The sequence below is a fragment of the Nicotiana attenuata genome, unplaced genomic scaffold (genome assembly GCF_001879085.1).
Source record: "Nicotiana attenuata strain UT unplaced genomic scaffold, NIATTr2, whole genome shotgun sequence".
In the NCBI taxonomy this organism is placed as follows: Eukaryota; Viridiplantae; Streptophyta; class Magnoliopsida; order Solanales; family Solanaceae; genus Nicotiana; species Nicotiana attenuata.
In genome coordinates, this window is record NW_017670959.1 from 14,523 (window position 1) to 30,346 (window position 15,824).

Sequence of the window (15,824 nt, forward strand, 5' to 3'; positions counted from 1 at the left end):
ATTTGCTCTTTTATATTGTTCTCATTTCTGTCCTCGGAGACGCTGTTCTCGGAGTCAGGCTTGTCATCTTCTTCAATTTTAATCACTAAATCTCATTTTTAATCTTATTTATTTATCATTTTTGGATCAAATCAGTTCGCTGTCTATAAGCCACGTAGCAAATTCAACTGTACCATATTACGGGTGAACAATAGTTGGGTTCTTAATTTAATTTTTGTATAAATTTCTTAATATAAATATATTATTTAAACAAAAATTACTATATTCGACAGGACCGTAGCTGAGTTTCTAGTTCCGTCCCTGATGGCATATAATTATAACCTGACCTTCATCTCGTGATGCTCGTGATTTCTGCACTCCAACAATCCAAATATTGCAGTAGAGAAGAAAATGACATATATTTAATCTCTTACCGCTAACACCTACTAATTCCCTTGATGATGAAAAAGAAATGATAGTGACCCATAGATTTAGTTTCATAAAATGTATTCCATTCACTATATTTCATAGTATATGTTACCGTTATCATAGGGAAACAAACATTTCTTATGTTTTAGCATTCTCTAAATATATAGGGTATAATATGTTCATATTGAATAGTCGCACGAGAAAGTGATACGTGGAGTCGAATACAGAAGACAGTCAGGTCTGAAGGCAACGATCTCGAAGAGGATGGTATTCATAAAGGCGAATTAAATAACCTGTCACCCGGTAGCATTTGATGGAGAATATTCTATAGCATTAACGGCACGGTCCGTTACAGAGAATATGGCATTCATTGCCTACCGTTGCACATTCTTCAATGACCCTCATAATTACCATTTAAGAGGGGCTTGATTCTATGACCTTGTCAAGCGCAATTATAAATAGTGAGCTCTACATCCATTGTAAAGGACATGAATTTTGTGACAAACTAATAATATACTCTACTGAAAAGCTTAATACTATTTTATCATCTTGCTCATCAATATTGTTCTTACTGCCTCTGGAAGCTCTACTCCCGTAGCCAAGATTTCTACTGTGTTATCTCGATTTCAAGGCTAAGTCTTATATTCTTGTCCAATTTATTTATCATTTTGGGATCAAATCGATTCACTTGTCTATAAACCACGTATAAATTTAACTGTACCATTTACGGGTAAACAGTTTGGCACCCAGCGTGGGGCTTAGACAATTGTGTAATTGAGTTGATCCTTGCAACTATTACTAACTCGTTTGATTATTGTTCTTAGCAAAAAATCATAGAAAATGGCAGATAACGGTGTCAATATAGCACACAACGTTGAAGCCCAAGGAAATCAGCCTCGGCATAAAGATTCAATCAGTGATACCGTAACGAGGGGGATGAGGCCATGCCGATCCACGGGGGTAATATCTACGACAAATTCGAGAAGCAACTCCTGATGATGCCGAAGACGAGCACGTTGTTGAAACAGTAAGGATCCCGAGAGAGTAGCAAAAACCCATTATAGGCCATCTCTCACGACAAGATCAGGTCATGACGGAACTAAATCAAGCGCTGATAAGTGGGGATTTTGACTACTTATTAGCATATTTTTGCTTTTGTTTTAGTTCGAAAGTATTAATTTGTGTTCCCAAAACTAATAAAACTGTGTAAATTGCAGGAATATTAGAAGTTTGGTCCCCATGGTGAAATACGACTCACAGAGGAGTGTTCCAAAGGACAAGGCGATAAAGGGCGCAGAAGCAAATAAGTGAGGTCCGCAGAAGGATTCTGTGGCCGCAGAAGAAATTGCGGACCGCAGAATTTCATATGCGTCCGCAAACCAAGCAACAAAACCCAACAGGATTTTTAGCAATGTGCGGACTGCACATAAATTGTGCACCCGCAGAACTGGGTCTGTACTGATAAATAGTACTAAGTTCATAGAGTGTGTGCAGAAGACTAAGTCCTGACGCCTTACTAAAGTGCAGGCCGCACAAGAATTGTGCAGCCGCAGAAGTTGCTTCGCAGTCGCAATCCAGAAATGTGCGGCTGCAAAACCCACTCTTCTACCAGCTGAAGAAATCTGCGGACCGCACATGAAATTGTACAGCCGCAGAATCTCCCAAGGGGCATTTTTGTCAGCGAATTTTGGCTCACTATAAATAGACGAGTTTCACAATTTTAGGTCAAGTTTTGAAGTTTAAAGCTACTCTAGCCGTTACTTTTTGCCATTTTAGGAAGTTTGTGATTATTTTAGTGTTTAAACATTATATTTCATCATGTTAATCTTTGATTATGAGTATTATTAGCTTTTCCTCTTTATTTTCTTCAATTCCCATTATGAGTAGCTAGATTCTTACTAGGGTTGTGACCCAACCCTAGTGTGTAAACCTTATGGTTATTTAATTTAATGCTTGTTTATGATTGGGTGTTGATTATTTAGCTTAGTTTATGCTTCAATTTTAAAATTAATTATTGCAAACACCTAAGTTATGGTAACATCCCTAGGCTTTTTACTTATTTGGAAAAACACCAAAAACATTCATTCATTTCTAGTTTATTTTCCTTAGCTCACAATTATTAGAGTAATAGTAGAAGTAGAAATCAAAATTTTGTTGTGGAAGTGCAAATTTAGTTAGTTCATTCACTCTCATCAAGTGTATACTCCTAACACCCCTTAACTCCCTATGGATTCGACCCCGACTCATAGTTGGGTAATTTATATTGCATACGATCGTATCATATCTCTTATCGAGGTGTGTTATGGACTCATCAATTTTTAGCGTCGTTGTCGGAGAGTTAAAACGGTGTTAGCTATATATTGGGGTTTGTTTTAGAATATCTTCTTTTCCTTTCGTGTTACTAACTTCTGTGAAATAATTTTAGGTACAACCATGGCTGCAAACAATGATCTCGAAAATATGCCTTTGGGGGATGTAGACGTCGAGGATGAGCAAGTTGAGGAGGTACCTGTTGAACCTTAAGCCAATAGAAGAGGTCGGGTACCTCATGACAATGTGCTCGTTCCACCCCCACCTCCACCACGAGCGGCTCCACACCGGATATTATCTAATGAAGGATATGCTAGTGCAATAGTCCCTCCCCGTATTAGGGCGGGCAACTTCCAAATCACCAGTGTAATGCTCACTTTGCTTGAGCAAGGAGGTTTCTTTACCGGTGCTCCAACTCAAAATGCGTACAAATATTTGAAGGAGTTAGTGGACACTTGTTTGGGGAGAAAAAAACAAATGTCTCCGAGGTTCCCTTCTCTCTACGGGGGAAAGATTTAGATTGGTTGGAACGATTACCGAACCATTCCATTCACACTTGGGATGAGTTGGCAAAAAAATTTATTTCTAAGTTCTTCTCTCCCGGGCATATGGCTACTCTCCAAGATGAGATCTTAGCATTCAAGCAAGAGCCAAATGAACCACTAAACGAGATATGAGAACGCTATAGAATAATGATTAAGGAATGTCCCAACAACGATATGATAGAGAACATGATTTAAGAAACTTTCTATCGTGGGATTAACACAACCAACCAATGTGTAGTGAATCAACTTGCCAGTGGGAACTTCATGACTAAGCCTTATGCGGGGGCATGTGAGATTTTGGATGAAATGGCGGAAACGTCATTGGCTTGGCAAGCCATTGCCAAATTGGCAACCACCATGACTCAACTAGCAAAGGCAACCATTGCCGAATTGGCAACCACCATGACTCAACTAGCAAAGGACAACTAAATCAAGTGCAAAATCCCAAGCAAGTCAATGCCATGGAAGGAGTGAACATGATGGTGAACACGAGGAGGACCAAGGGTCCACAAGTGCAAAATTGAGTGGAGAATTATGTGCAAGGAGATGGTAGTTTTGAGCAAGATGATTCCTATAATGAACAAGAAGAGGAGGTGCAACACGTGAACAATTCTCAAGGGCAAAGAAACAGTTTCCAAGGCCTAAACCAACAACAATGGTGACCTTAAAACAATCAAGGCAATTAGAATTCTAACAATAAAGGAAGTTGGAGTGGTGGCAACAATCAAGGGAATTGGCATAACAGTAACAATCAAGAAAATTAGAGTGGAAATAGTCAAGGAAATTGGAGAGGGGGGGGGGGTTAACAATCAAGGTGGATGGAACAATAATCAAGGCAACCGGGGGTCGGGATTTTAAAGGCCCCCCCTCCCCAATGTACCAACAATTCAGCAACCCGCCTCCTTATCCTTTCCATGGTTCAAGTTCTTGAAATAATAATATGGGAAAAATTGAAAATATGTTCAAGCAAATGATGGAAAAGAATGCCGATTGGGATGCCCAACTTGCCTCACACAACACATCAATCCGCAACTTAGAGGTTCAAATGGGGAAAATCTCTCAAGCATTAAATTCTCATCCTAATGGGGCACTACCAAGTGACACGGTAGTAAACCCAAAGGGTGGAACTAACGCGGGACATGCCATGGCCCTTACCACAAGAAGTGGAAGAGGTGGAATGCACCCACCTCAAGTCAAAGGCAACTTGTTGATGATGATCAAGTGGTGCAAGAAGAGGAAACCCCAAATAATGTGGTGCAACCTAATGAGGAAGTTCGAATTGATATTGATGGTAGTGTGGAAGTGACTGAAGAGGAGGTGAATCCGTCTAAGGATCACATTATTGACATTCCGGAGCTGGTAGTGCAAAAGGCTAAGGCACCATTGCCTAAGGCTCCACCTCCATACCCTCAAAGACTTGCCGAACAAAATGGTGAAAATCAATTCAAGAAGTTCATTCAAATGATCAAGAGTCTCTCAATCAATGTGCCATTAGTTGAAGCCTTTGAATTAATGCCTGATTATGCAAAGTTTATGAAGGATATCATGACAAAGAAGAGGTCAATGAATTTTGAAACTATCAAGGTCACTCATCGATTAAGTCAATTGTGCATTCAATGGCTCCTAAGTTAGAGGATTCTAGTGCTTATGATTCCTTGTACAATTGGAAGTGCCAAGTTTGCTAAAGCTCTTTGTGATCTTGGGGCAAGTATCAATTTGATGCCCTATTCGGTTTTCAAGACTTTGGGAATTGGGCAACCTCTATGAGATTGCAAATGGTCGATCGTACTATGAAGAGACCTTTGGGTGTGATTGAAAATGTCTTGGTTCGTGTTGATAAATTCATTCTTCCGGTGGATTTTGTCATTCTAGATTGTGAGGCTGATTATGAAGTGCTGATTATTCTTGGTAGACCTCTCCTTGCTACGGGGAAGGCTCTTTGTGATGTTGAAGCCGGAGAACTTACATTCCGGGTTGGTGATGAAAAAGTGGTATTCCATGTGTGTAAGTCCATGCGGCAACCAAATAGCAATGATGTATATTCTTTTGTGGACTTGGTGACCGATGTTATTGTTGATGAAACAAATGCTACAATCAATGTTGGTGATATGTTGGAGGCCACCTAGCTCAACTTTTATGAGGACGAGATGGATGGCTTCATGGAATGTGTGAACTCTTTTCAAGGAATGGGGCCGTACAACTATGCACCCCGGAAATTGTCCTTGGATCTTGAACATAGGACAACTCCTCCTACAAAGCCTTCTATTGAAGAGCCTCCTACCTTGGAGTTGAAGCCATTGCCTCAACATCTTCGGTATGAATTTCTTGGTCCTTGCTCTACTTTACTAATTATTCTTTCCTCTTGTTTGATTAACGTGCAGGTAGATTCCACATTGGCGGTGCTACAAAAGAGGAAGAAGGTTATTGGGTGGACATTGACGGATATTCGGGGGATAAGTCCCGACTTTTGCATGCATAAGATCAAGTTGGAGAATGGCACCAAACCATCTATTGAACATCAAAGGAGACTCAATGAGGCTATGCAAGAACTTGTCAAGAAGGAGATTATCAAGTGGTTGGATGCCGGGGTTGTCTACCCCATCTCTGATAGTTCGTGGACTTCTCTGGTTCAATTTGTCCGAAAGAAGGGGACATGACGGTGGTCACCAATGACTAGAATGAGTTGATTCCTTCAAGAACGGTGACGAGATGGAGGGTGCGTATGGACTATCGCAAGCTCAATAATGTCACAAGGAAGGATCACTTTCCACTTCCTTTCTTAGATCAAATGCTCGATAGATTGGCCGGCCGTGCTTTTTATTGCTTTCTTGATGGGTATTCGGGCTACAACCAAATTCTTATTGCTCCGGAAGATCAAGAGAAAACACTCTTTACATGTCCCTATGGTACTTTCACCTTCAAGCGAATGCCATTTTGTTTGTGTAATGCACCGGCTACTTTTCAAAGGTGTATGATGGCTATCTTCACGGACAAGGTGGAGGACTACCTTAAAGTTTTCATGGATGACTTATCAGTGGTTGGAGATTCTTTTGATTATTGTCTTGAAAATTTGGATAAAGTGTTGGTTAGATGTGAAGAAACAAATTTGGTGCTTAATTGGGAGAAATTGCATTTCATGGTCGAGGAAAGCATTGTCCTTGGCCACAAAATCTAAAAGAACAGAATTGAAGTTGACAAAGCAAAGATTAAGGTGATGTCTAAACTTCCACCTCCAACTTCGGTGAAGGGTGTGCGGAGTTTCTTAGGCCACGCGGGTTTTTACCGGCGCTTCATCAAAGACTTCTCTAAGGTGGTGAATCAGTTGTGCAAGCTTCTTGAGAAGGATGCTAAGTTCAAATTCAATGATAATTGCATGAGAGCTTTTTAATCGAACCAGGGATAGCTCCTATCCCGTCTCCTGGCATAGACGCTAAAGACAAGCAACCGTCCTCTACACAGAAGGACTTACTTGTTCCAGGCACACCTGGTAACGGATGCAGAACTCCACGATAACGGAGTCAAGCTCCCCGCTCAAAGAGAACGGTCCCAAAGTGAAGGGATACGTATAAAAATACAAGAAACCCTTCTTGGGTAAGGTTATCCGCTCTGCCAGGTCAGGAGCAATGATGTTTAAATCATGGCAATGGTAGTCTTCCTTCACAGCAGGAATGCTGGAAGGACGGATGGAAGAAGAATACATACCAACAGCCCATGTGTGAGGGTTAGCGGAAGGATACGTCTCTTCGAAGTCCTTAGTTGTGACAAGATTCCTTGGAATAATGGTGCTCATAGTAGAGGAGAAGCATCATCAACTTTATCTTTGCTTTTTGAGGAACTAGGATTTCCAGAAGAAGAGGCCATTGTTATTAGAAGGGAGAAAAGGTTTTTCTCTAAAGAAGAAGATTAGAGAAAGTTGAAGACAAGTACGAGTTGAGTAAAGAGAGTTTGAGAAAGTTTGGAAAGTTATTAAGTGTAAATGGAGAAGTTTAATGCGTATAATCAAAGGAATAGGCAGCTAAAATCGTGGCCATAATTACCTCGATTACCGGCAAAAGTGTTGTTGAATCGTGGGGTGACGCGTGTTCGAGGCATTAAATGCGGAGAGACGTGCGTCTAATCAACCTTCAGAGACTTTTCAGAGGGGGTCAGAGAATTTCCCGCCAAAAAAGGTATCCTTACCAACTTTTCGGTGACACAAAGTTATGCCACCGGAAAGCTAGGGAACTATCTGTATAGAGTAAAATATGTTCACATTAAATGATCATATGAGAAAGTGACACGTGGAGCCGAAGACAGAAGACAATTAGGTCTGAAGGCAACGATCTCGAAGAGAATGATATTCATAAAGGCGAATTAAATAACCTGTCACCCAGTAGCATTTAATGGAGAATATTTATAGCATTAAGTGCACGGTCCGTTATAAAGAATATGGCATTCATTGCCTACCGTTATACATTCTTCAATGGCCCTCATAATTGTCATTTAAGAGGGGGCTTGATCCTAGGACCTTGTTCCCTAAGTGCAACTATAAATAGTGAGCTCTACAGCCATTGTAAATGACATGAATTTTCTGACGAACTAATAATATACTCTGCTCAAAAGCTTAATACTATTTTATCTTCTTGCTTATTAATATTGTTCTTACTACCTCCGGAAGCTCTGCTCTCGGAGCCAATATTTCTGCTGTGTTATCTTGATTTCAAGACTAAGTCTTATATTCTTGTCCAATTTATTTATCATTTTGGGATCAAATCGATTCACTTGTCTATAAATCACGTATAAATTCAACTGTATCGTTTTACGGGTAAACATTAAATACGTTTAATTATAAGAAAATACATAATTTCTTGTATCTTTTTGTATAATTTCTAATATTATAAATTTAGTTTACAAAGTCACTCCATAATTTATATGCTTATTCACTCTGAAAAGACACGTTGAATTCCTAATCGACATTGAATCAGAGAAAGAACAGAGACGAAGGAAGAGAGCACATGCAGAGATTTGGGAAATTTTCTGTATAGAATCAATAGAGTTGCAAAAATGAATTAGCTAGCTCCTTATATATATATATATATATATATATATATATATATATATATATATATACAAAGTGTAACTACCTGCCAGTTGTATCCAGCTGTATACCTAACTTCCACTAACAAAATAATTAACTAATAACTAACTACACTAACTAATTCAGTTAAGAACTGATTAAGCGTCTGTGTACAGCAAGGCATTTGTCTAATTCCTTCACACACACACACACACACGCCCCTCAAGCCAGGTGCCATGATGATGTTCTTCATGCCTAGCTTGGACAACAGATAATGATGTTGAGTGACACCCAAACCTTTAGTAAGAATATCTGCTTGTTGTTCTGATGAAGGAAGATGCAAAAGATGAACAAGCCCAAGTTGCACCTTCTCGCGAATGAAGTGACAGTCTATATCAATATGCTTTGTTCGCTCGTGAAACACTGGATTAGCAGCTATTTGAATTGCATGCTTACTGTCACTTAGCATGGACACAGGCTTTTGAATATGCACCCCCAATTCTTCGAATAAGCCAGTTACCCAAACTATTTATGCAAATGTGACGCTTCTGGATATGGTTGTTTGCTTCTTTGACGTCCATGAGATCAAGAAGCTCCCAAACTTAATCAAATACCCAGTAACTTATCGCCTGGTGTTGGGGCAAGAGGCCGAGTCAGCATCACAAAAGGCTGTGAGTTGAGAGGAAGCATTTGCTGACATTAATATCCCCATTCCTGGGGACTGCTTGACATACTTGATCACCTTGATGGCAGCCTCCATATGTGATGTCTTAGGACAATGCATAAATTGGCTCAGACATTGCACTGCAAATGCAATATCTGGCCTAGTCATGGTGAGGTAGGGAAGTCTTCCAATTAATCGTTGATATGCACTAGGATCATCAAGAACTTTATCATCTCCAATACCAAACTGAGTGTCAAACTCTAATGTTGTAAGCTTCTTGTTGACCTCCAAAGGTGCACCTGGTGGTTTTGAACCTGAGAGTCCCATATCTGAAATGAGTTCTAATGCATATTTTCATTGATGCATTAGAATTCCCTATTTGCTTCAAGCAAATTCAATCCCTAAGAAGAACTTCAGCTCCCCTAGGTCCTTGATTTTAAAAACATGATGCAAATACTTCTTAGTCTTCTGTATTAAGGCAACATCATCTCCTGTAATTAGTAGGTCATCAACATAAACTAAGACCACTACTATTTTGCCTTGAATTTTGCTAGTGAACAAGGAATAGTCCAAGTGACTCTGACAGAACCCGGAAGCTGTCAATGTAGGGGTTAGCTTGATGTTCCACTGCCTAGAAGCTTGATTAAGCACATACTGTGATTTGAGAAGTCGACATACTTGATGCTATCCCTCACAAGTAAATCCTTGTGGTAACTCCATATACACTTCTTCAGTTAGATCACCTTGCAAAAACGCATTGTAGGCATCCATTTAATGAATGTCCCAATTATTCATTTCTGCCAACGAGATAACAGTCCTCACTGTCACCATCTTCACAACAAAGGAGAATGTTTCTTGATAATCAAGGCCTTCTCTTTGGCTATACCCTTTGGCAACCAACCTTGCCTTAAACCTCTCCACTTCACCTGTAGCTTTATATTTAATTTTTTACACCCATCGACAACCAATGGCCTTCTTCCCTGGTGGCAAAGGCATCACTATCCATATTTTGTTATCTTGCAATGCCTTGATCTCTGTCTGCATTGCTTCTATCCATCTTGCATCTGTAACTGCTTCTGGATAGAATTTAGGCTCAATGTCTGCAGAGAACTTGGTTATGAAGCTTTGATATTTGGAAGACAGGACGTCATAACTGATGACATCTAAGATAGGATACAAGCAAGTATGTGCTCCTGATTGTTTATCAGTCCTCACATAATCTTTAAGCCAAATAGGTGGCTTAGTTGTTCTACCTGATCTTCTTTTAGTCAATTCTGCTGTTTGAGTCTATTTTACTTCTTTGATGTCTTCAACAAGATCTGCCACATCCTCATAAAGGTCCTGAGTTTCATGATTTTCTTAATCAAGGTCTGCGTGTGCACCTGGAAGCTGTTGTGAAGTAATATCTGCAGCATGTTGATCAGATAGAATGTTCCTACTTGCTATGTCTAAATCATCCACTATACAAAATCTCTGCAATTTTGTAATGTCAGCTGCTTGAGGGCTTTGTTTTTTATGATTATCCTGGAAAGGAAATATGCTTTCATGATAGATAACGTCTCTACTAATAAAGCACACTTTATTAGACAAATCAAATAGCTTGTATCATTTCTGATGGACACCATATCCTAGCAAAACTGACTTCACTGCTCTTGGACAAAACTTATCTTGTTTTGGCAGTATAGTTGCATAACAAAGACAACCTATCACCCTCATATGAGCCAAAGAAGGTGGCATGTTGTAAAACACTTCAAAAGGTGATCTACCTTTCAAGATGGTAGATGGAATGTTGTTTATTATATATGTTGTTGCCTCTACACATGTTCCCTAGAATCGAATTGGCAAATTAGCTTGAAACCTAATTGCTCTTGTTGTTTCTAGGATGTGCCTATGTTTCCTCTCTAACACTCCATTCTGTGAGGGGTGTAAGGACAAGAACTCTAACATAGAATCCCATGATGTGCAAATAATTCCTTGCAAGACATGTTAAAAAATTCAGATCCATTATTTGACCTGAACACTTTAATCATCTTTCCAAATTGGTAAAGAATCATTGCAATGAATGTTTTAAGTAACTCAGACACATTTGATTTCACTCTTATTAAGAAAATCCATGTCCATCTGGTGTGATCATCTACTAATGTCAAAAAGTAATTCATTCCATTATAGGTTGAAACCTTATAAGGGCCCATACATCCATGTGTACCAAATCAAAAGATTCATCTGATCTACTAGTACTAACAGAGAATGGTAATCTTATTTTCCTAGACAAAGGACACATATCATAGTGTTGTAATTGAAAAACATCTTTATTCCTAAAACTAGAAATCTTTCTAATGACTGCCATAGGCACATGGCCTAATCTTCTGTGCCAAATTTCAGGTTCCTTCATCTGCTCTACTGTCATAACCTCTGCTCCATTTATTCCAGCTTCCTTGTAGTGTGTTCTCAGTACATACAAATCATCTTCTCTACTACCAATCGCCTTCACTTTCCATTGCAAAGATCCTGAAATATAAAGTGTTCAGGAAAGAACATTGCATAGCAACTCAGTTCCTTGGTCAATTTGGATATTGATAATAGATTGAATTTAAAACTTGGCACACAAAGCACATCCTTAAGGATATCACCTCCTGCCAAAGGACTGTTTCCTATTTTTGTTACTTTAGCAGATACTCCTGTGGGCATTTGCGCATTTCCAGCACTTCCTACTTTACCATCATCCAACAACAAACATTCATTTCCTGTCATGTAATTTGTAGCTCCCGTGTCTACTATCCAATATACTGCATTATCTTTAACAAGGAAATACTTACCTACCAAATGTTCACTTGTTTCAGGTGTGGAGGCCTTACTAAGTATGCTGAGTAGCATATTATATTGTTCTTGTGTGATCATTGGTGCAACAGTGTTGGTGGAATTATTTGCATTGGTGTTGCCTTGATTAGTTGCACTAGCCTCAGATTGCAGAGAATGCCCATCAACCACATTAGCTCTGGCCTTGGACTTGAAACCTGCAAAATATCCGATCAATTTGTAGCAATTCTCCTTAAGGTGACCCCTCTTGTTGCAATAACCACAATGCATCAGCTTGAAACAACCATCCCTTAAGGGCGTGGCCTTTTCCATGACAGTAGTCACATTCTACACTCCAATTCCTCTTCTGCTTAGGTACATTGTTCCTAGTCGTAAACAATGCAGCTGATTTCATGGTTTCAGCTGTAACATAGTTACTTCCTGCCACAAGTTTTTGACTCTCATCCTGAACAATCAAGGCATATGCTTGGTTCACATTAATCACCTTAGACTTCATCAGAATTTGACTCCTTGCTTGACTATAACCTTCATTCAATCCCATTAAAAATTATAATAAAAGCTGATATTGCAAGTGCACTACAAAATCCCTCGATTTCTCACAGTCACATGAAGGAGGTGGCACCATTGAATCATACTCATCCCATAAATCCTTCAACCTTGAATAGTACACTGACACAGATGATGTGCCTTGAGTCAAGGTAAAAGATTTCCTTGTGAAGAGAATACAAACGTGATCCATTCACCTTATTGAATTTCTCCTGCAATTCCTTCCAAACCAAAAATGCATTTGAACGAAATAGATTCCACTTAGCAATTCCTTGCTCACAATTCCCGTAAGCCACGAAACTACTATTCATTACACCGATCCCACTGATGTCCTAGAACTGGTCCAAAAGTATCCCTAGTGATTGTACCATCAATGAAACCCAGCTTATTCTTCCTAGGAGTGCAACTCTCATTGCTCGATCCCACAGAGTATAATTCTCCATGCCTATGAGCTGAATACCAACAGATTGGGACCTAGGGGCACTAGAAGGATGAAGATACAAGGGATGATTATGATCAATCACCACCGGAGCTGGAACAGAGGTTCCTAAATCAGATACATCCTCAATCGCCATGATTATACACAACAAGCTCAGTGAATTCGTAGATGCAGTGAAGAATTGTTAGTCAAGAACAGAATTAACAAGTAAATCTAGGGTTTGCTGTAATTCAGATTAGGAATCGATTTTCACAAAAAAATTGTCGATGAATCTCTCGATCGTCTTCAATCCGCGAAGAACAATCCTTAGATCTTACCGATGAGACCTTGCTCTGATACCATGAAGAAACACGTAACAGAGAAAGAACAGAGACGAAGGAAGAGAACACATGCAGAGATTTGGGAAATTTTCCTTTATAGAATCAATAGAGTTGCAAAAATAAATTAGCTAGCTTCTATATATACAAAATGTAACTACCTGCCAGCTGTATCCAATTACTATATACCTAACTTCCACTAACAAAATAATTAACTAATAACTAACTACACTAACTAATTCAGCTAAGAACTAATTAAGCCTCAGTGTACAGTCAGGCATTTGTCTAATTCCTTCACAGACTCACCCCCTTTTCTAAGTATAAGATGTATATTAATTAAATACCTTGTGAAATTTACATGCCATTGTGTTGTAATTCAACGTGCCATTATTATATACTTATTCCATTCTAGAAGTTACTGTATTTATTCTGTAATCTATAGTTAGAAAATAATCTGTAAACGTATACTATTACGTACTTATAATTCTGGTTAAATTTGTGGGGTATGTGTATTGTTCTTAGTACCACAATATTGTTTAATGTCGTGTCATGACTCATCTGATTTGCATTTGGCACACAGATATAGTTAAAAGAAGTTTTTCTATATATGAATTTTGTCCTGCTGTTGTGATATGCTAGAAAACAGTGATTCAATTATTTATTCCCACAAGAAACCATTTGCGGATTAGTATAATCCTAACAAGTTACCAATACGTCATTGTATAGCTACAAACATGGACAAAACATATTTTTTAGGTAGAATCTTACTCAATGCTGATGTTTGGTCCTCTCTTTTAACAAGTTGTTATTTTAATGTGGATAAGGAAGGCAACTTTTGATTTTTGACTACGTAAAGAGTACTGAATAAGTAGTCCCACTATGAAATGGTTGTAATTAAAAAACCTAAAATACCAAAATGAAACACATGCCTAGTTCTTATTGTCTATCTACTTTTCTAGGAGTAATAATTAATAGAATAAAAAATATCTAGGAGTGCTTAGTCAAATTAAACTTACCATGGAGTATTCTCCAGGCATTGCTCTTGCAGCTGCATGTAATCCCTGTAATTGTTTATTAGAAGTCCAACTCATGAGACCAAAGGAAAAATGAAGCCCAATGTAGGTAACCTTTCAGATATTTTGTTTTTTCAAATGGTTAATAGAATGTCTCCGGTAAAAAATTATTAATAAACTTTTAATCTGAGAGACTGCCTTTTTCTTTTTCTTCTTTCAACCTTCAAATACTAGTAGCTTATCTCCTTTTCTAGCATTCAAAACTCAGAATCGTAGCCTAGAGCCCATAGTTTCACTTGAACTCGTAACTTTTAATTGGACTACAGATATATATATGTAAAAATTAATTAAAATTTTAATAAATATTAGGTTTTGATCCATAATTTTAACAGTACAATGAGGATAGTGCAAGTTTAAATTCAATAAATTAAAATTCTAAATCTGCCGTTGTCTATATCAATACTCATATAATTCGAGAGTTAAACAAGTATAGATTAAGTCAAACAAGTATAAATAAAGTCTGATAGACATTTCAAAATTCACTTTTCCGACTTGAATTTTTGGGATTTTTGTACAAATAACCGATCATATTCATTATTTACTTTTTTAATCATATATATAGATTTTAAATTGATTTTATATATATATATATATATATATATATATATATATATTAATAATATATACTAGTCTATCTTCACGTGCGTTGCACGTGTATTCTTAAATATATGTAAAAATATTTAATGCATACAGACAAAAGATATTTGTTTTTGTTTACGGATTTAAACATACCAAAAGTTAGCGTTCTAATGCAATCATAAGACCCTTAATAAATTAAAATAAAAAGCATACTCTGCAACCAACTCTATCTCCATTTTTTTAGCCTTCATACTATCAATCAAACTTTAGTATATCGTCCTTTTGAAATTTGATTGCTTCAATAGACGATGTTAGAAGCAACATTTCTGTGATCAACTTTATCTATTATGTATCCTTCAATCATGTATAACAATATCAAGTGAGCCTTGTCATGATTTGTCTCTCAAGGTTGATTGCTCTTCTCTGCAAGAATATTCAATTCTCGCTCTCTATCTTAATGCAGATGTCTTGCACAATATCTTTAACTTCTTCATAAACACCTATAAGTATTATTTATTTATACATCGATGGATTCAACTCTCATTTGTGGATATATATGAAAAGTTGAATTGCATGACGAACTAACTTTTATTTATTGAATAAAAATTAGCTAATCAAGTGAGATAAAATTCAGGAAAAAGGTCCATATATCTCTATAATGTTTAAAGTTATTTGTTTTCTTATTTTTCAATAAAATCTTAGAGCTTGATATCTTTCCTATGTCGGCATAATCATTTCCTAACGTTGCCTTTTACATCAAGGAAGTCTCTTTTCTCTTCCCATTTAACTGAATGGAATTTAGATAATAGCAATATATACAAAGAAGCATTTATAATACGTGAAAACAAAAGTCTCTCCACTTATTCTGTTGTTCTCTTATATAGTCTTTATTCTCCAACTAAACACTGAAACATGTCTACTAAAAATGATCTAAGAAAAAAGTAGCATCAGATATCTACTAAACATTATCAGAATGGGAAGAAAATATAATCATATGTCGCATGGATTTCATGATTAATTGTTCGTACTCTTTCATGAATATATACCTAATTTTCAAAATTCCTTAGTTC

General features: G+C 37.7%; 1 protein-coding gene across 1 annotated transcript; it reads right to left on the reverse strand.

Moving 5' to 3' along the window:
• Positions 1-8,941: 8,941 nt before the first annotated feature.
• Positions 8,942-9,310, reverse strand: LOC109244807 (uncharacterized mitochondrial protein AtMg00240-like). The gene has a single exon (XM_019411954.1). It carries the CDS (start codon positions 9,308-9,310, stop codon positions 8,942-8,944), a length of 369 nt encoding a protein of 122 aa, XP_019267499.1.
• Between the last annotated feature and the right edge of the window lie 6,514 nt (positions 9,311-15,824).